At 38.4% G+C, this 23,030-nt stretch overlaps 1 protein-coding gene across 37 annotated transcripts in view; it reads left to right on the top strand.

Annotated features, from left to right (window-relative positions):
* The window catches only part of LOC126277939 (synaptopodin-2), a 388,910-nt gene extending 366,268 nt beyond the window's left edge, over window positions 1-22,642 (top strand). For 21 of the 37 annotated variants that reach the window (XM_049977637.1, XM_049977708.1, XM_049977680.1 and 18 more), the window contains 2 exons: window positions 6,320-7,261; window positions 22,210-22,642. In XM_049977637.1, the coding sequence (XP_049833594.1) occupies window positions 6,320-7,261; window positions 22,210-22,388 (1,121 nt within the window). In that variant the 3' untranslated portion in view covers window positions 22,389-22,642. The remainder of the gene's footprint in view (window positions 1-6,319; window positions 7,262-22,209) is intronic. The other 16 variants (XM_049977868.1, XM_049977848.1, XM_049977858.1 and 13 more) reach the window with 1 other exon arrangement.
* Window positions 22,643-23,030: the final 388 nt, after the last annotated feature.

Below are 23,030 nucleotides of genomic sequence, written 5' to 3'. Positions count from 1 at the left end.
AGTGCAGCACCACATTCAAAATATTGACTATGGCTTTCAGTGAGTCTACTATGAGTAAGACAAGAGTTTATGAGTGGTATAAACATTCCAAAGAGAGTCAAGAAGACATTGGAGACGAGAACTGCGCTCATTGCTCTAGCACATCAACTACTGACTGCTACATCTATAGAGTTCATTCCCAGTTTTTCTTGATTTCCTCATTGTGGACACCCTCCTGCCATTGTTCCCGTCTTCTAGTACCTGCAATCATCCTAGCTACTTTCATATCCATAACCTCAACCTTGTTGATAAGGTAACCTGAATCCACCCAGCTTTCGCTCCCATACAACAAAGTTGGTCGAAAGATTGAACGGTGCACAGATAACTTAGTCTTGGTACTTACTTCCTTGTTGCAGAAGAGAGTAGATCATAGCTGAGCGCTCACTGCATTGGCTTTGCTACACCTTGCTTCCAGTTCTTTCACTATGTTGCCATCCTGTGAGAATATGCATCCTAAGTACTTGAAACCTTCCACCTGTTCTAACGTTGTTCCTCCTATTTGGCACTCAATCTGTTTATATTTCTTTCCCACTGACATTACTTTCGTTTTGGAGATGCTAATCTTCATACCATAGTCCTTACATTTCTGATCTAGCTCTGAAATATTACTTTGCAAACTTTCAATCGAATCTGCCATCACAACTAAGTCATCCGTATATGCAAGACTGCTTATTTTGTGTTCACATATCTTAATCTCACCCAGCCAGTCTGTTGTTTTCAACATATGATCCATAAATAATATGAACAATAGTGGAGACAGGTTGCAGCCTTGTGTTACCCTTGAAACTACTCTGAACCATAAACTCAATTTACCGTCAACTCTAACTGCTGCCTGACTATCCATGTAAAGACCTTTAATTGCTTGCAAAAGTTTGCCTCCTATTCCATAATCTCATAGAACAGACAATAACTTCCTCCTAGGAACCCGGTCATATGCCTTTTCTAGATCTATAAAGCATAGATACAATTCCCTGTTCCACTCATAACACTTCTCCATTATTTGCCGTAAGCTAAAGATCTGGTCCTGACAACCTCTCAGAGGCCTAAACCCACACTGATTTTCATCCAATTGGTCCTCAACTAATACTCGCACTTTCCTTTCAACAATACCTTAGAAGATTTTACCCACCATGCTGATTAAAGATATACCTCTGTAGTTGTTACAATCTTTTCTGTTTCCATGTTTAAAGATTGGTGTGATTACTGCTTTTGTCCAGTCTGATGGAACCTGTCCCGACTCCCAGGCCATTTCAATTATCCTGTGTAGCCATTTAAGACCTGCCATTCCACTGTATTTGATGAGTTCTGACTTAATTTCATCCACCCCAGCTGCTTTATTGCACTGAAATCTATTGACCATTTTCTCCACTTCCTCAAATGTGATCCTATTTCCATCATCATTCCTATCCCATTCTACCTCGAAATCTGAAACATTACTGATTGTATTTTCACCTACATTGAGCAACTCTTCAAAATATTCCCTCCATCTGCCCAAGGCATCCACAGCATTCACCAGCAGTTTTCCTGACCTGTCCAAAATACTTGTCATTTCCTTCTTACCTCCCTTTCGAAGACTGATAATTACACTCCAGAATGGTTTTCCAGCAGCTTGACCCATAGTCTCCAACCTGTTTTCAAAGTCTTCCCAAGATTTCTTCTTGGATGCTGCAATTATCTGTTTGGCTTTGTCTCTTTCTTCAACATCACTTTCTCTGTCTACCTGAGCTCTAGTATGTAGCCATTTTTGATATGCCTTCTTTTTCCTTTTACAGGCTTCCTTGAGTGTGTCATTCCACCAAGCTGTTTGCTTCATCCTACTTCTACACACTACTGTTCCAAGACATTCTTTAGCCACTTCTAGTAGTGTGTCCCTGTACGTTGTCCATTCCTTTTCCAATGACTGTAATTGACTACATTCAACTAACTGGTACCTTTCTGAGATCGCTGTCACGTACTTGTGCCTAATTTCCTTATCCTGAAGTTTCTCCACTCTTATCCTCCTACATATGGACCTGACCTCCTGCACTTTCGGTCTCACAATCCCAATTTCACTGCAGATTAAATAATGATCAGTGTCATCAAAGAATCCCCTGAATACACGTGTGTCCCTCACAGCCTTCCTGAATTCCTGATCTGTTATTATATAGTCATTGACGGATCTGGTTCCCCTGCCTTTTCAAGTATACCGATGAATGTTCTTATGTTTAAAAAAGGAGTTTGTGATTACTAAGCCCATACTGGCACAGAAATCCAGGAGTTGTTTCCCATTCCTGTTGGCCTCCATATCCTCTCCAAATTTACCCATACCCTTCTGTTCGATTTCCAATCCTGGCATTAAAATCCCCCATGAGCAGAACACTGTCCTTATCCTTTACTCTAACAACTGCATCACTGAGTGCCTCATAAAAACTATCCATCTTATCTTGATCTGTCCCTTCACAATGTGAATATACTGACACAATCCTAATTTTCTTGCTAGACACTGTCAAATCTATCCACATCAGTCGTTCGTTTACATACCTTATTGCAACTACGCTGGGTTCCAATTCTTTCCTGATGTAAAGCACTACACCCCATTGTGCTATTCCTGCTTTGACTCCTGACAGGTAGACCTTGTATTCTCCCACTTCCTCTTCTTTCTCACCCCTTAACCGAATGTCACTAACAGCTAAAAGTCCAGCCCCATCTTACTTGCAGCCTCTGCCAGCTCTACCTTCTTTCCTGAGTAGCCCCCATTGATATTAATAGCTCCCCATCTCATTACCATTTGTTTGCAAAGTCGTATCTTAGGAGTCCCTGGTTTGTCAGTTAGGGGTGGGGCTCCATCACCTCCAAGGGTCTGAGGCATTTTGCTCTGATTGTTGCCAGCATCATATTTAAAGTACCAGGGAAGCAGGTTGCTGGCCTTACTTGCCCCGAGTCCCATTGGGTTTTATCCCTAACAGTTGAGGGACTAATCGGTGGATTTGGTAGTCTTTGCCATATGAGCACAAAGGTGACCACGACTCAGAATATATATTGTAGCCCTAATTTTTCTGATTCCAACAATACATAATTTTATCTTAATAATTTGTTAGCGATGTAAATAAAACAGAAAGAAACTTCCACATGGGAAAAATATATTAAAAACAAAGATTCCAAGACTTACCAAGCGGGAAAGCGCCGGCAGACAGGCACATGAACAAAACACACAAACACACACACAGAATTACGAGCTTTCGCAACTGGCAGTTGCTTCGTCAGGAAAGAGGGAGGGAGAGGGAAAAATGAAAGGATGTGGGTTTTAAGGGAGAGGGTAAGGAGTCATTCCAATCCCGGGAGTGGAAAGACTTCCCTTAGGGGAAAAAAAGGACAGGTGTACACTCGCGCACACACACACACACACACACACATATCCATCCGCACATACACAGACACAAGCAGAAATATTGTTAGCGAAATATTTCAATTAGAAAATCTGTTTCTTTTGTAAGATACACTCAAGAACCACCTCATAAAATAGAACCATCATTTCTAACAATTTAAGGATGTTGAGCCAACTGAATTATTTTGACATTTTCCTTTAATCTGATCTTGTTGGGTTTCAAACACGCAAGCAATACTGAAGAAAGAATCACAGTAGGGTTCTATGTGATCTCTTTTATAGACGAGCTAGAGTTTCCTAAAATTCCCGCAATAAACTGAAGTTGACCATTCATTTTTCTCTACAACTGACCTTATAGACTAATCCCATTTTGTATTGCTTTACAGTGTTAAACCTATATGTTTAATCGATGCAAGCATGATAACACTGCTTTCCTTGGTATATTGTTAGGCTGGCGTCTATTGTGGGAGTATCACCTTGATCTTTTATGTCAAAAATTAAGAAAATCAATCAAAACAATGAAGACAATAGCACAAGTTCTTAATTATGAGCAAATGAGTATAATCCACCATTCTTTATGGACACTGCAATGGTTAATTTTTGAAGTTGACAAGTTTTACATTTAATGTCACTGACAGCTCCTCAGCATATTGTGTCAGTAATTGCACAGCATTATCCATGTTATTATTGCTGAAAGGAGTGTTTAACAGAGAATATTTTATATGGGAGAAAATAATAGAAGTGTTAAAATTTATACTTTGTAACTCATGAAATATTGATAAGAAATCATAGTCACAAGCACTTAAAACAGCTAAATCTAGAGATATAATAATTACAAAGAACATTCTGACCCTTATTATAACTTTGGGCAGGGTTCATAACTGTGTCGTTAGTGTTTCGTCCTCTTCCCATATTCATCAACATAGTGAAAAAGCAACTTACTTTTGAACATAAGGTGTTGAAATGTAAATCTGTGAGAGAAGTTGCAGCTGTTATTTTATGCTTCATGGGTTATGTTGTGCTGTGCATTCCTGATCCTTTGGAGTTATGGTGGTTTACAATGATTTCTCTCATTCCTTATATGTGTTAGAACATGCTTCATGAGAGAAAGCATCCACACTATGTATAAGACACACAGAATTCTGGGGAAAAAATGTAAGACCACAGCTAAAAGTTGGCTACCATTCTTCAGTGGAAGTAATCTGCAGTCATGACAACATTACTGACAGCACACAAATCAATATCTTTAGAAAGACACATTATGTGGCTCAGCATATTAGTTGATCAGATTTCAATCTGTAGCCTGAAGTTTTGACAGTTTAACTTCCAACTTATACTAACTTCCAGCTATGGCAACAGTAAGTTATCAACTGCAAAAAAGTAAACAAAAGTATCACACTTTGTTAAGCATTCCATAGTAACCTTTTTTCTGGGAAAACCAGTTCTTTGGTAAGAAGAACACAATGAATACCACTATAATAAGATCATGACTCCTGAAGTGCATTGGTGTTCACACCAACCTGTTAACTAACTTTTATTCATGCTTAATATGAGATTTTTATTTATTCCACAAGATAGTGTTGTGTGGATTCAGAGGATTGGTTCTGTGACATGTGATGTTATTATTTAGTATACATAGTGCAATTGGAACATGCATTTTTTTTATTCATCACCTAGGTCATACCAAGACCCTGGCCTTTACCCGGTGGTGCATATTGTAGCCACAATCTAAGACAATGTAAATTTTTTTACAGAAGGTGGTGTCCTGCATGATTTTCCATAAACTTCACTAGATATTTAAAGTTTTATGTATGCATGTGTAGGAAATATCAATATCAGAGCTTGGTAGTGATGTAAAGTGAGTCTAGAAATTGATTTGTGAATTAACAGTGTGATTTTGACACATGATAATATCTTATTTTCTGTAAACAGATCTACCTAGCACAATTTTGAAAATGTCATAAAACATGGCTATCATTGCCTGCATTTTTCTGTAAATAAATTGCTTTATAATTTAAGGAAACTCTCTTACAATTCATCACTCCTTAGCCAGAATTATGACTATAATATAGATTTAATTATTATTTTTGCGTAGATATATTCCATGTGAGAGGTGAATGATTATTTAAGATGTTTTAAAATACTTAGTACCAACACTTCATAGTGATAACAAGAAAATCTCAGTAAATTATTACTAAAGTTGATGCAAGAATATTTACAGAAAATTATTACTAACACACTATGTTTTCTTAATTAAGTGCTGTACAATTTGAAATGCCATGTTTCTTTTTAAAGAATATTGCCTCATAATTTTACAGCACCATTGCTGTAGATGTTTCACATATGTAAAGCTGGAAAGAAATACTAACTAAATGTTACTCATTAAATTTGCAAGAAAAATTTTATTTTATTCTTCTGCATCTCAAGAGATAAGGAGGTATTATAGATGAACGTAATCTTTACTTTCTTCCTGTCACTACTGTTTTCTTTTTCATTTTCCTATGTCAGTTACCTTTGATTCATACTTCTGCACCACTCCATGATAATTACAGTTTTTATGCAAAAAGAAATACTTCTGTTGTCTACAATATTCACAAAAAGTGACATTACTAACATCAGAAATCGTTATTTTTGAAGGACAAATAACTGCAACAAAGCATTAGAAAATTTTCAATTTTTCTTTTCTTTTTTACCTATGCCAATCAAAATTAAAGACATGTGGAACATTGATTATGTAAGTCTACATTTTTCTCAGGAACTGAAATCAACGTTCATGTTCCTTCTCATACTCTTGTTTTAAAAAACAGTTATAATATACTTTAATTTCTACTATATGTAATGTGTAACACACTAATTTTGAAAAATCTGTAACAAAATAACACTGTGCAAGTCTTAAGGAGTATAACTTGTCATCAGGTCAGTCCACCACTACTGCTACTACTGATGCTGCTGCAACTAACATCTTAGGCGTGGAGTCTAGTATGATACCTACTGGTAGTACTTTCAGTGCCTCATCATCTTATGCCACTTCAATGAACAAGGAACAAGTAACAGAAACTGTTTCTTCAGTTCACAACATAAGTAAGAAAACTGAGAAACAAGTGAAGAAAGAGGAGAATAGTTTTATTACTACAGCTGTTTCTGAAGACACATCATCTCTAAAACAATCTTTAAGTGAAATAATCAAGGGTGAGCAAGTTTCTTCAAGTAACGTGGCTGAGGAAATGACAAGTGCAAAATCTACCGAATTTATTGAACAAGGTATAAGAGACGCAACTACATTTCCACCATTGCAGTTCAGACAGTCATCATCTGCAAAAGAGACTGCAAAAGAAAATATTATTGAGTACACAAATATCCATAAGCAATTAGATACTGCAGAGACTGAGAGTGGTGTGTTGTACGAGTCAAAACAGCCTGTTAGAACTCTTATAGAATCATTTGAGCAGAATGCAAGGCCACCATTTAAGTATAAACAGGTTCAGCCAGAATCACAAGTGGCAGGAATTTTACAACAGAAGCAAGAATCAAAACCGCACCCAAGTTGCTATTACATTGCAAATGTTGCAAATGTGAAATCACGAACATTTGATGTGCCACTACAACAGGGCATTGAAACAAAAACAGAGGGTGTTTCATTTTCATCTCAAATAACTGAAAAAATGCATATCGAATCAAGCTATGAGCAGAAATCAGAAATGCGTACGAGTACTTCTTTTTTCTCACAACAAGGTGCATCCGCACAGCTCACAGAGCAAAAAACGTCAGTACCAACGATTCCTAAGGCCCAGCCTACACAGCACAAGACAGTATCATCCACAACCGGATCTGTCCAGCAGCTTCTAACAAAAACAGCAGGCAAGACCTGTTTTTTTGTTTCACTCCAGTTTTTTGAGTAGATAGACCAATTTTTGACTGCTACTTGTGATTTAGTATTTCCTATTAACATAAATAACTTTTAGATGTAAATAAATATTAACAAATTTGATCAGTGCCTTCCTACTGATAGTAGCTATACATACATATTTAATATTTGCATGCTGACATACGTGCATTTGTGATGACCATAAATTGCCATTCAGCCATGTTGAATCTTATTTCTACAGAGACTTGCTCAGTTCCAATGCACTATTTTTTAATCTCTGCTTTGTTGCTGGCAATGGCATCTCTGAGGCATGCAGGCCACAGTGTTTTATTATGTGAAAGTTTACAGTCCTCTTCAGGCAGCACTTTATCAGTGTTGATTTTTCATTCAACATACAGGGTCGAAACTGGAATACCCATTTCATCATCAGTTGTATCTGGGAAAGCAATCGCAATTATATAGATTCAGTTAAATTCATCCATGCATGGATAGCCACTAACCACTGACATCCAGTCATACCATTTTACCATGCAGGTAAAATCACATAAGATCACACAAAAACTTTTTAAAAAAATTCAAACTGAACATCCATGTAAGTTTCGTATCTGTATGGAAGTTTTCAAATATCTTTGTGATTTGACTTACATGGTAAAGTGGTATGGCAGGAAATGGTCAGCTGATAGCCATATATGGGTATATTTCTTTGGTTCAGTGCAGATGTGATTGATATCCCAGATACATCTGATGATGGAATGATTGTTCTGAAACGGAGCATATATATTGTTTGAATAAATAATATTTCTAAATGTGCACCCTAAGGATGTTTGTAATCTCTCATACATTAAAAAACGTTTTAAAGTAGATTGTATTTGTTTCAGTTACAGTCAGTTAGCTTAGTTCTAAAGTGTAGTATGTGGTGAGAAACTAGTATGGAAAAAAGTACACTTTTTCTAAAAGTGCAGGCTGTGGAATACTGAAAGTGAATTTATTTAGCATTTGATGCTCTTGAACTATTAGAAGTATATCAACAATTACAAACAAATAAATAATGAACAATCAGTTAAATAAACACTAGGAAAAACCAAAAGCCACTGTCCACATATCCCAACAACTCAGTTCTTCCAGGGATCTGGCAAAACTACACAATAGTCAGCCCTGAACAAGATGTACATCTCTGCATCACCTTCTGCAGTCACAGCTTGGGGCTGTCCCACATCTGATTTAGTTCAGTTTGCACCAGGTGATGAATGGGAGTTGACATTTGGTTTTCAACCTGTAGGAAGCCTTGCTGTGGTCAAAACTCCAATTTCCAGGCAGCCACAGGCTCATGGCAGTTCTCCAGGCTGGTTTACAAGACTTCAATCAGGTTACAGAATGTTGCTAGGGGACAAACTAGTTTTTGTATATTCTTGGTCATGACTGAGTATTTGCTCTGTTTTTACATGAGGTAGAGTGATGTTGGGCTTAGCACTGGGAGCCACTGAAGTAGCATATGCTGAAGCATACTATATACAATCAAATGGCCTTTTCACTTTTGCAACTGTTTTCCAAAGGTGGTGTTGGTAGGTGAATGGCCTATCCAAAGTGATCCCTAATACTTTGAATTCCTGTCACGTTGTAACACACTGCCCTCAGAATATTACCAGAGGACAGTACCTGCTTATTTGTTGCTCAGAATGAGTGCTGCAATATCTGTCTACACTGGTTTTGGTTTTCCTCCTCAGTACACATGTCTCCTGTCAGCCTTTTCATCTGTCTCTGACAGACATTGAACCACCATATAGATGATACAGATATGCATAATTTGTGATACACAGTTTCTGGTAGGGAGGCTCATTTTGGTTTGTGGAATTTACTCTTCATATGTTTGGAGTAAACAGGTAGTTAATCAGCATATTATTCAATAAAGAGTTGATCTTTAAGTATAGAATTTCTGTAGAAGTGTCTCTGTTCAGTTTATGTCATATGGTGTGGACAGGTCGAGGAAGACAAAAACATATTTTTTTTTTTTCCTCAAAGGCAGTTTTCAAGTATGAGGTTGGTTTGAAAAGTTCTCGAAATCACCACAAAAGGTCAGTGCTAGCGCAAAGAGTTGCTCACGTGATATTCATTGGACTTGTTGTCTGTAAACACGTGCCACAGCAGTCCTCTTGGAAGAGAGCTGTGGCAGTGGTGTGGCTCTGCTGTTGTTCCCACATACTGATTTGCATAGATGGAAAAAAATTGAGATTCGAGCAGTGATTAAGTATTTCGTAAAGAAAGATATGAAAGCAAAGGACATTCATACTGATTTCCAGAATACACTGCTCTTTCATGTTCAACTATTACCAAGTGGACAATGAATTTAAATTTGGCCAGGAGAGCTTAGATGATGATCCACGCAGTGGTCGACTGAGATGTGTCATTACTCCAGAAATTATTGTGAAGTGCACAAATAGGGCATGGAGGATTGCCGATTGAAAGTGTGTGAAATTGCTCATGCTTGCCAGATGTCATCTGAAAGGGTGTAGCACATTTTAACTGAAGAAATGAAAAAATTATCTGCAAGATGGGTGCTGCAACTCTTGATGCTTGCCCGCACACATGTGCCATTGCCATGGCAAAATTACACAAACTAAGATGAATTGTTGCCACATCTGCCTTATTCACCTGATATGGCTCTGTCATTCTGTCATCTCTTCCCAAAAATGAAAATTTTTCTTGGTGGACAAAGATTTACTTCAGACGAAGAATTGATAACTGCAGTTGACAACTATTTTGCAGGCCTGGAGGAATGCATTTTTGAGATGGGATCAAGGCATTGGAACATCGTTGGACCAAGTGTGTTAATCTAAAAAGAGACTATATTGATAAATAAAAAAAAGTTTCAGTGATGCAGGTACTTTTTTCTATTCCATTCCGTGAACTTTTCAAACCACTCTCATACATGGGTGAGGTGAGGTCCTCATCATTGCAATCACAAATGGGGTGGAATTCATCTTATTCTGCTGGGATTAGCAGTCAGTGACATGCTATTCTGTTGAGGATCAATTTTACAGTGTGTATGTGACAGAAAGTGGTCTAATTGTTCTGTACCTTTTTGGAAGATCAAGGTCTTCACCCAGTTTCAGTAATTCCGTAATTTTAGTCTTCTTTTAGACTGTTAGTAGTGTACTTGTCACAGAGTCACCTTTTACCTGTAGGAATCTAAAGTTCTGATACAGAGGAGGAGAATCCCATTACAACTTTAGTAAAGAACAGAAAGATGTTCAAAATTATATATCCTGATGTCTGTGAGCTTTCATTTGTACAATAGTTGAAGAACCATTGTAAGTCAGAACTTGATTAAATGGCTGTTACATAATTTACATGACTATGGAACTTGCAGAGTCCTGCTCGTTTCTTTTGTACCTCTTTATCAGCAATAGTTAGATGCTTCAGGCCATAAATCAGTGAATATTTTATATAGTAGGATGAAATTAGTGTGAGGTACATTTATTTTTTTTGAAGGGGGCTACGTGCAAAGTGGTAGGCTTTGTCATTTAGTACTTGATTTGCAGATTAGAATAGATGGGTTTTACATTCCAGGTAACAGAAAATGGTCGAGTGCAAAATCCTGTTTTAATTACATCTCATCTTTGAGCATGTGGCTGCCATTGGACCGTTGTTAAGTAGTTTGAAATTTTATTTATGGCTGTCATGTTCCATTTTCAATGCTGTCTATGGCATATTATGGACTTTTCGTACTTTTCAGTATTTTTCCTTCCTTACTAAAGAAGGAGTTTCTTTATTTATTTATTCTTTATTTCTTGGAAGACCCTGTTGAAAGTATTGTAATTAACAAATCGAGGTACACACTAGCCAAAAGAATCATCTGTTAAAAACAGCATTAATAATTAACTTGTTAAAGTGCTATACATCATATAAACTTGCTTAGGCAATGTTTAAAATAACAAAATTAGTAGAAAAGCTGCTGCTTTTGAGTGCTGAGGAGTGGGGAGAGGAGAAGAACGTCAGTGAGAAAGACTGCTGCTTCACTTACATTAAACAGCTGCCTGTTTATCTCCTGCTGTCTTTACAGATACAACTACTTGTATGCTGCTTCTGGGGGTTAAAAATGGTATGCATTTTTTTCATATCATGATACATATGTGCAGAAAATCATTGTACTGCACACAGTGAAACAGATATCTATAATGGAAATATAGAGTCCTGTTATTTAGAGACAACACCAGAAAAATGCCTATACCAAACACTATCAAATGCTTTCCAAATTATGCCATTATGATCTTATGTTTCAGTATGTCGAACTTTAAATTTCCTTGTTTCAGACATAATGAAAAACTTCATGTGAAAGAGAATTCAATATAGAGTGGTGAAGTACATGAGCTGTATGCTCACAGACTCACTACCAGGAAACAGAAATGTGACGCATATTAAGATCTGATGGACAGGTGATTTAAGAAATAAAATGAACCTGATGAAATATTTACAGCAAGGAAAAAATGAGCTGTGCTACAAGATATCAGTCATCAGAATGCTTATTTCTGTACATTATTTAATGATCTGACATGCTGTACATTATTTAATGATCTGACATGCATTTGAACACAACACATTATTGGAGAAAGAGATTAAAATATGGGAGCAATGGTACAAATGGGAAAATTAATTATGAAAGATGCCACAACAGGACAATGAATGGTGAGCTTCTGATGTGTGTGACTGGAATAGTAATATACTGAGCATAGTTGAGGTTACATTAACTACAAATAAATTTTAAAATAGTACTGTACAATGAATTTATACAGAAATGGATCACACACTTATGCTGAAACATGAAATGTGGCTTGGTGTATGTGGTAGGAACTGTGTGTTCCCATGACGTATTTTGAGCACCCCAAGCCTTCCAGTGTGACTTTTTTCCTCAGCTTAGCACCAAAAGAAAAGGCCACACTATTCTGATATGTGTCACTTCAGCATATAAAAAATGTATCAACATAGAATACTTCTGTTCAGTTAAAAAATCTCTGTACATCTATCCTAGAGCACATATGAAGGTAACTCAATCAGTAACTGAGATTTTGCTGATTGTTGTTAGGTTGGCTCTATGGTTTTGTGTACACACCAACTGCTACATGGTACTAGAAGGTTGCCATACTATCGTGTTACTTCAAGCTGTTGTGACGTATAGATGGCCATGCCACACTCTGTTTACACTATAGAAGAACAGCATTCTTTAGTCCATTTTTGTGGTCTGAAAGCTTACCAGGAACAGAAATTCATAGCAGACTTTCAGCATTGTCCCAGGACAGTGGATAGAACAGTTCAAAAGTGCTCAAAGGAATGTGAAGGAAGTGGAAAGAGCAGGGCATCCAGCTACAGACACAACTGATGCTAATATTGAACAAGTCTGTGCCTTTATTCTGAGTAGCAAACAGGTGACTACTGATGATGTTGCAAACCATATGCAGATCAGACATGGTTCTATACATGAAATCATGCATAACCAGCTCAACTTTCACAAAGTCTGTGCAAAATGGGTTCCAAAGTAACTTGATGCAGAGCATAGGCATAACTGTGTGAAAATCTGTCCTCAACTGGACCATCAGGTTAACAAAGGTGAGACGTTTCTAAAACAAATGATTGATGGAGATGATCCACTTGAATATGTGTTGAAAGGCTACCGATTCAGCTTTGATCAACAGGTGAAGGAAGCAGTGCGGATTGCTGTGCCACCAAAAGACTATTTTCAGAAGGTATCAGAAAGATAGCGTCTTGGTAATCCAAGGGCATTGCAAAAGTGTCTTGGTAAACCAAGGGCATTGAAAAGCAGGGTGAATGTGATGACAAATGATATCAATAAAAATTGTGAACTCTTGTACTAAAATTTTGTTTCTCTGAGGAGCCACAACTTCTAATTACCTTATAAAAGGAAACATGGTCTGTTGTAGGCTATTCTTTTTAGTCATTTATTTCCACTCTGATAGTTTGACTTTTGCTAAAAATTAAATGAGTGCATTCGCACATCCACTCCACCACGCAAACAGACAGTGATTGGTATTCACCTGTTTGGGGTTATTTAGCTCAGGCGAGCAAGTTTTTTATTTCTAGATGCGACAGGGATTTTCCTGACAGAGACATCACATGCCCTATGCATACATTGAAGCACTGGGTAGCTAGGTGTGTAGTGGAACATGGTTTTTCTTCAAGAAATGAAGTTGGTGCCCCCTGAAATTGCTGCCCAGGGCAGATAACCTGGCAGTTTGCACCTCCCCCCCCTCCCCCCGCCTCCCCCACTAGGTTCGGGCCTGGTAGCAGCATCATAAATGTGTAGGTCACTAGATTAGTAGTGTAACAAACAATATTCTTCAAGCTGTGAACTACATACATAGTTATTTGTTCTGTTCAGTCACAGGAAAATTTTTATAATAGTAAAATTAACATACTCTCAAAACAAACGTTGAGGATACACAGTTGTGCATAAAACAGCACATACTCCAGTCTGAGGAAAGTAAAAACTAATCACCTGAACTGAGTATGTGCAAAGAATAATGGTATGACATTTGGTATTACCCTTTTTGTGGCAAAAACTTAAAATGGACATAGCTGATTCCTTTCTTGTCAGTGGATGGTGCTTTGTTGCAATTTACTGGTGGTTAAATTGTTACATTTTTATCCCATACAGTTGGCTAAATGGAACTACCAAGCTTATAACAACTTATTTCTGCAGAACTAAAACCTGGTAGTACTGTTCTCAGGTGACTAGCTGGGTGCATTCGTCTTCGCAACATGATATTTTAACAGTGTACCTTGCCATCATCTTCAGGTAATACGTGACATGTCCAGAAAGTAAGTACTATACTGGGAAAAAAACTCATAAAATTTTTTTAACTGAAATTTATTTGTACAAGAAAAGAACAAATTTTAACCTATTTTTCTACAAAGTTGCCACCATTGTTCAGCCATTTGTCATATTGGGGAACCAACTTATCAATGCCCCCCCTTCATAGAAAGAACCCACCAGTGCAGCGAGCCACTGCTGAACACTATTTTATTTTGCATCGTCATCACTGTCAAAGTACTTTCCTCCAAAATCACGCTTAAAGTTCAGCTTCGTGTGAGATCAGGGCTGTATGTTGGGTGATTGAAATGCTCCCAAACAAATTGTTGAACAAGGTTTTGATATCTGCAGAATGAGGATGTGTGTTGTCATGAAGCAACACAGCGAGTCAACTGAATGTTTTGAATTACATGCCTTCTGACTACCACTTGTTCTTGAACTTGAAGCATGATTTCAGAAAAAGGTGCTTTGACAGCAATAACCATGCAAAAAATGGTGTTCACCATTGGCTGTCTTCGTGGCAGCACCTTTCTATGAAGAGGGCATAGAAAAGTTGGTTTCCCACTATGACAAATGACTGCACAATGGTGGAAACTACACACATAAAAAAAAAAAAAATTTCACCCCAGTTCCCAAAACTTCTGAAGATAGGCATTGACTGTGGATAATTTATCACAGCCGCAGTCCCTTTGACTGTTCAGAGAGGTCACTAAACCCGCTCAAAGGTGGAGGGGTCTGACAGCCGATTAGTTCTAGTCATTTCACCAGGAAGGAGGTACCTGGCTTGTGTTGTCTGTAGTTCAACCCTGCCTAGACGGTCAATACCACGGTTTGATCATGTCCACATTGTTACTTTATACCAGGAAGGGCTCTCTACAAGGGAAGTGTCCAGGTGTCTTGGAGTGAACACAAGTGTTGTTGTTTGGACATGGAGGAGATACAGAGACAGGAACTGTTGATGAAATGCCTTGCTCAAGCCGCCCAAGGACTACTAATGCATTGGATGACTGCTACCTATGGATTATGGCTTGGAGGAACCCTAACAGCTATGCCACCATGTTGAACAATGCTTTTTGTGCAGCCACAGGTCATCGTGTTATGACTCAAACTGTGTGCAATAGGCTGCATGATGCGCAACTTCACTCCCGACATCCATGGCAAGGTGCATCTTTGCAACCACAACACCATGCAGCGCTGTACAGATGGGCCCAACAACATAGCAAATGGACCGCTCAGGACTGGAATCATGTTCTCTTCACCAATGAGTGTTGCATATGCCTTCAACCAGACAATCATCACAGACGTGTTTGGAGGCAACCCGGTCAGGCTGAACACCTTAGAAACACTGTCCAGTGAGTGCAACAAGGTGGAGGTTTTGGGGTGGCATTTTGTGGGGCCGATGTATGCCACTGGTGGTCATGAAAGGCACTGTAACGGCTGTATGATACGTGAATACCATCCTCTGACCGATAGTGCAACCATATCGGCAGCATATTGGTGAGGCATTCTTCTTCATGGACGACAAATCACATCCTCATCATGCATATCTTGTGAATGACCTCCTTCAGGATGATCACATCATTCGACTAGAGTAGCCAGCATGTTCTCCAGACATGAACCCTATCGAACATGGCTTGGATAGATTGAATAGGGCTGTTTATGGATGATGCGATCCACCAACCACTCTGAGGGACCTACGCCGAAATGCCGTTGAGGAGTGGGACAATGTGGACCAACAGTGCCTTGACGAACTCTTGGATAGCGTGCCATGACAAATACAGGCATGCATCAATGCAAGAGGATGTGCTACTGGGTATTAGAGGTACTGGTATGTACAGAAATATGAACCACCGTCTCTGAAGGTCTCGTTGTGTGGTTGTACAACATTCAATGTGTGGTTTTCATGAGCAATAAAAAGGGCAGAAATGATGTTTATGTTGATCTCTATTCCAATTTTCTGTATAGATTCTGGAACTCTCGGAACTGAGGTGATGTGTGTATACAGAAAAGCATTTTAAGAAATATTCCTTGTAAAAATAAATTTGAAAAAAATGTTTTTACAAGTTTTCTTTTTTTTCCTTTCTAAAGTGGTATTCAGTTTCCGTACATGCCTCATACATGAAAAAAAGACGTTTTTGCTACATGTCATCTCCCCCCACTTCTTCCTCCACTACAAGGTCTCACAACGCATTGGCTGGAGTGATGGGCGGAGAGCGTCGCCGAAAGCTAGCCATGAACCCCCAGTGCTTCTGTAGCCCCCATTGGGTGCGTAAGTGGCACTTGGCTGATGCTTTTATTTTAGTAAGCTAAGCACTGAGTCCCAAGCTTTGCTTAGGGTGTGGCCTCTGTCTCTGTTAATTTACCACTTGAATTTGAATAGCCTCTTTCAGTAGATAGTCACAAAATTGTAAGGTCTGTCTTAACACCTTGGTTTCATGCCTCTTTGAGCCCCTGTAATAATGCAATTTTCTACAACCACAGATTTTGTAGGTTTCTTAAGTTCAGCATGTCTTATGTGTTCATTGCCTCTTTCTTTGACTGTCCACACAGTCTGACTGATGTATGCCTTACCACATTTAGATGGAATACACTGTACACGTGGTTCACAGAACCCAAAATAATATTCTACCATGCCTTAATAGTACACACATTTGTAGAGGTGGATGGAAAATGCATTTAAGGTTACATTAAGCCAGGATTTTGCTGATGTTATTGGATATTTTCTGGCGTACAGCAGATACACCATTGTCTTATCCCCCTCCTCATGTTCTATTTGCTAGGCCTGTACCTTCTGCCTGAAGACAAGCCGCATATGTCTCCTGCGATAGCCACTCATCTTGAATATGTGTTTAAGATGGTTGAGCCTGCTTTGGCAGGCTTCCTCCATCCAGTATTGCACAAGCCCTGTGTACCAGAGTATGCAGTACTCCCCCATACTGTGAAGTATGGTGGCAGATTGCAGCATGGAGATACAAATCAGTGTGGGTGGCTTTCCCATCTACACTGTGTCCCATAGTGCCATCCTTTTCACGCTTCCCAAAGTCATCCATGATTTCCTTCAGCAGGGTCTGGCATAGAAGCTCAATGGTCGTATTCTTCATTCTGCTGATTAGATCTCCCTTCACTTTTCTGTGTGTTGGATCGTCAAGTAGTTGTACATTTTGTGATTGTATTCTTGCATTTCCTTTGTCTTCAGGCAGAATAACTATTTCAGGTCATTCTGTATTTCTCAAATGACAGCTTTTCTTCTTTCATGTTGTTCATATCTGGTGGAAAGGCTCTAGTGAGCGTATGGCACATTTCCTGGTGTTTCTCTTCCACATCTTCAATGAGGGGTGTGGAAATTACTTGTTGGAAATCTGCAACAGTTGCAGCAGTCAGTGTTGGTGCAAAGTTGAGTCCCTTTTCCACAACTGATTTCCCACATCATCAATCTCTTTCCCCATGAAGTTGATTACGGTTTGTCATTGCTCTTCTTGCAGTTGTTGCTCTCTTACTGCTAGCCATTTGAACCTAGAGACTTGTTTGGCAGTAATACTGCTTCAGGATCAGTCCACATGATTCCAAGAGACAGCATCAATCCATTCCAAGAATTAGGTGAGAAAAAGCAAGTCATCTCTAAGTGGAGTGTGAGTAATTCCTTAGATGGTGCGTCCAGTCACCGATGTGTGTATTAGATCCTTTCAATTACTAGGACCAGACTACTACTTCTTGTGATCTGATGGGTGGCCACAGTTTTTATATGATTGCTTCGTGAACATTGATATTATACAGTGGTCACCAGGAAGGCTAGAGAGCTGAGTAGAAGCTCTTTCCTGTCAAGAATCTTATTCAGCTTCTTAAGTCTCTGATATGTCCCATCCCCGTAGAGGAATATGACGTGTGATCATAAGCTTTCCTGGCAAATTGACTGTTTGTACTGTTCTGAGGCATCCAGGCAGGTGCAGTCATCTTCATATCATCATATTTCAGCAGTGTATCTTGCCATCATAATCAGGTGATACCAGTAGAATGAGCTTCGCTTAGGGTGAAGTGAATGTCTCTGTTGGTCAACCTGTTGGCCACTCAAATTTCAATAGCCTCCATTCATTTCTTCATGCTTCATTGGGTCCCCTGTATCCATGCAATGTAATGCAACCACAGATTTTGTAAGTTCCTTAAGTGTCTTCTGTGTTTCTTGTATCTTTCTTTAATTGTCTGCACAGTCTGCAAGCTGTACACCTTACTGCATTTATGTAGAGTGCAGTCCCAAAACTGTGGGGTCTGTCGTAATGCCTCTATTTCTTCATACTTCATTGAGTCCCCTGTAGCCATGTAATTTTGTAGGTTGCTGAAGTTCAGTGTGTGTCTTAACACCTCTGTTTCTTTATGCTACATTGGACCCATTGCAGCCATGTAATGTTCTGCAGTTACAGATTTTGTAAGTTCCTTAAGTTCAGTATGTCTTCTGTGTTCCTTCCATCTTTCTTTGGTTGCCCGCACAGTCTGCACATTGTATGCCTTACCACATCTACATGGAATACGCTGTACATCTGGTTTATGGAGCCCGTAGTTGAGCTATCTTGGCAGGTTTTCTTCCTCCAATATTGCACAGACTAAGCTTTGCTTAGGATGTAGTTGTTGCATTGATGAACTCGTTGGCAACTCAAATTACAATAGCCTCCTTCAGGACACAGTCCCAAAACTATGAGGTCTTTCTTAACACTTCCATTTCTTAATACTATGTTGAGCCCTCTATCGACATGCAATTTTGTAGATTGTTTAAGTCTAATGGTTGTTCTGTGGTTCTTGGATCTTTCTTCAGCTGCCCGCACAGTCTGCCTGATATATGCCTTACCCCGTTTACATGGAATACTGTAAACACCCAGTTTACAGAGCTCCAAGCCACCTTTCACCATACCTAATAGTGCATGCATTTTCAGAGGTGGATGGAAAACATTTAATGTTACATTGAGCCAGGACTCTGCCCATTTTATTTGATACTTTGCCAGTGTATGACAGATAAAACATTATCTTATCCTCCTCATCATATTCTGTTCGAAAATACAGAACACATTTAATGTTACTTGGAACCAGGATTACGCCCATTTTATTCCATACTTTGCTAGTGTCCAGCAGATATGCCATTGTCTTGCCCTCTTTATCATGTTCTGTTTGCAAACAGAATGTGACAAGTAGCATAAGACAACGACATATCTGCCATACACCAGCGAAGTCTCAAATAAAATTGGCAGGATACTGGCTTGATGTAACATTAAGTGCATTTTCTGTCCATCTCCAAAAATGTGTGTACTATCAGGTACGGTGAAAGACAACCTGGGGCTCCGCAAACCACATGTTTACCATATTTCATGTAAAGGCATACATTGGGCAGATTGTGCAGGCAATTGAAGAAAGATCCAAGGAACACAAAACACACACTGAACTTAAGCAACTTATTAAATCTACAGTTGCAGAACATTGCATGGCTACAAGGACCTCAATGAAATATGAGGAAACAGAAGAGACTGTGGCTACACACAAGCAAAGTTTGGGACCCAGTGTAAAGTCAACTAAAATCACAGTGTTGAGCAACAACCAATCATATGCCCGATGGAGACTTCAGAAGCATTGAGAGACCAAGGTTCCCTCACAGCCTTTAGTGGTGCCAATCCTCCACTACTCCATCCGACGCAGACACCTCGAATAACCAAGTAGTGGGGAAGGGGTGGGGAGAGATTACAGCACAAAGGAGGTAGGATGTAGCAAAAATGTATCATGTGAAGATGACAGAGTCAGAGTATCCTGTTACAAAGACGACTGCACATGGCCGGATACCTGACAACAGTACAAACAGTCAGTTTGCTGGTAAAACTTAAGATTGGACTGGAACAAGTTTTACATACTTATTCTTGTTTTTGTGGCTTATTGTTACAGATGTAACTGTAGAATAAAGTTTCAGTAAAATATTTTAGTGATCAAATGGAATGAAAACAATATGATATACATTTAGACAACGACAGGCACAATTTTAAACAGAGATAAATGAATGATAATTGATATATTTCAGCATGGTAGCATTGGTTTTTCAAATAGGATTTATAATGTTGCACGAGTGATGTAGTTATAGCTTTATGTAAGAGTTCTGTTGCCTTTTGTAGGTAAAAGTTTGGAACTGCACGTTGTTGATTAATAAAACAATATTTCAACCCAACATTCAAGCTTCTGCATGCAGAGGCTACATCTATTTTTGCATTTTTTGTATTACTACTAATTGTAACAAAATATGGCTCCTCAAACTAAAGAGCACTGTTTTGATAAAATATCTTTGTGATCTTACTGGGTTCGTTTCATCATTTCTGCAGGACTTTTTCTCTTTGTGAAATGAATGCTCAATAGACAACAATTTGCCTACTGAGATATCACATCATGTCTTGTGAACCAAATGACAGCCTCAATAGTCCCTAACATCTTTCCTACAAAGTAATAGTAGTAATGCTGAAGAAACTGTGAATGGGAAGGAGAATGCCATGTAACAATCACAACTATGTTTCTATATTACAACTTGAACAAATAGGTGACCGTATTATGTGGGACTTTTTTTAAAATTAGGAACTATATTTTATTTATGCATTAGCCATCCATTAACAATAAATATTTTATGTGTGCTGTCCAAAATATGTGCAGACTATGTGTTGGGCCAGGTGTCGTATATGGTGAGTCAGCATGTCTAGTGAAGAAAATAACTGATCTCTGTTAGTCCTGGTCCTGCTCACAGTTTCAATCTAGCATGCTTCTTGTTTTTGTTTGTAATTTGTGAAGAAGAACTGTTGATTGTCAGATACTTAGACTGTTTATTATAGCTATACTTTTCAGTCAGTGTGATAATGTTTCTCATTCTTACAGTGAAATAGGTTTTATCTATCCATACTCTTATAGGAAAGTCTTCCTTAAAAGAAGAAATATGTTGTATGTATTTTATGTTACATGTCAAATCAATGCTGAGGGTACTGCAAATGAAAAGCTGTCGATGAATGTATTAAATATTTCAAGCTAACACAATATAAATTAAAGTCATGATTTCAAGACTTGCTTCAAAATACATGAGCAATACAGAAACATGTAACATTTCATTTAGTGGGTATCTGGTAACTTTAATAACTTTCAAAATTCATATTGAGGATAACATAATTTTTTTCCTGATTTTGTTGTTGTTTAGCTCTGTAAACTCAAAGCATCTCTGAATAGTTCTGTGTTATATAGATGTGATGTAGCTCTCCAAAATAAATTTTTCTATTTTATGTAAATCAAGTTTGCTAGGTAGGGTGAAAGTTGGGCCAATTTGTATGGCAGTGATCAGCCATTTCCATGTGACATTGAGAAATAGTAGCAAGCTTTTTTTATTTTATTTTTTATTACTATTATTATTATTATTATTATTTTACACACACTGATTTTTTCTCTCATAGTGTTAGTTCTGTCTCAGGTTTCTTAATTTCACGCTTGATACAGCATTTTTCTGCTTTTGCACTTCACTCCACTTTTTCAATGGTAATGTTAAGCACATATTCCCGAGTTTCATGAGCTTGCCTTCTGCCATTTCTTCAAGATACCTGTCAGCTGTACGGTGGAACAGCAGTGGAAGTGGCTTTAATAAAGTGCATTATAGCCACTGCATTCTGCTTTAAAATAACAGAATAATAAAACTTGATAGACCAGAAAAACAAAGCACAACAACACAAAACTTACTTGCTTCAGCACATAAGAGCATGTGTGAACTGAGTGGAGCTTGTCGATAGTGACAAAATGTGCAGAACGGAGGTAAATCTCATGCACAAACATTGGGTTCCCTTTACTGATGACATTTGTGCTGTTAGTTGTGTAACGTACATCTTGTTACTAATTCACAGCCATGTCAATGTGTTACAATACGTTGGTTGCTCGTCAGCCAAAGTTTAATATATAATTTGTTACTGTATTCTTGTATTTAATATTAATGCATTGAATGTGCACCATTTGCTGGTGGAATTCTTAATTATCTTTGAAATTCTTAATTTTCTTGTGCATCTTCAACATTAGTAAATTGTACTTATTTAAAACAAGAGTAAATTGTCAATTAATGTTACCTTCTGCTTTCAGTGCCTCCAGCTCCAGTGTTCAGTTACGAGCCTTCTATTGAGATAGTTCAGGAACAGCCTCCTCCTGCAGCCAGATTTTCATTCAAAACGCTGAACAATTACAACACAGCACCCAGAGGCTGGGGCCAAGGACTTGACTACTACAGACCAGTCACTTTTGCACCTACAAGGATAGGTTAAATACCATGTGCCATAATAAACTCATTTCATTGAAATCACCATGCTGCTCATAATTTCCTTTTTTCAATAAAAACTTTTTAAAATGCAAGTTATATACACTATTCACATCAAATAATGTTTATGTAGTGTACCTGATGAAAATGGTTAAAGCAAATCTTTCTGAGATGTGCCAAATATTTTGATGAGTGTTGTACAGTATTTCATGTACACCATGAGTCTTACTTAGTAAAATACAGAAAAAAATTATTACAATATTGATTTGTTACTGTTGCTTCCTCATTCATATTTTCCTATGTGTAACCATTCTGCGGACGCAAGATTCATTAGTGGCCATTCTACCCATTCTTTTGCTGCTTAGAACATCGCTGATTAAAGCTTAAAGAAGAGCTTCAGTTGAAAACTTCCTAGATTCCATGTTCTTTCAGGTTTGCAAATATTTAGTTCAATAATTACACTGATTACTTCGTCCGCCCCCGGTATCTGAGTGGTCAGAATGACAGAAGGCCCCAGGTTCGATTCCTGGCTGAGTTGGAGATTTTCTCCGCTCAGGGGCTGGGTGTTGTGTTGTCCTAATCATCATCATTTCATCCTCATCGACGCGGAAGTCGCCAAAGTGGGGTCAAATCGAAAGACTTGCACCCG

Source organism: Schistocerca gregaria, chromosome 1 (assembly GCF_023897955.1).
Source record: "Schistocerca gregaria isolate iqSchGreg1 chromosome 1, iqSchGreg1.2, whole genome shotgun sequence".
Lineage (NCBI taxonomy): Eukaryota > Metazoa > Arthropoda > Insecta > Orthoptera > Acrididae > Schistocerca > Schistocerca gregaria.
This window is presented reverse-complemented; position numbering and strand designations above follow the sequence as displayed.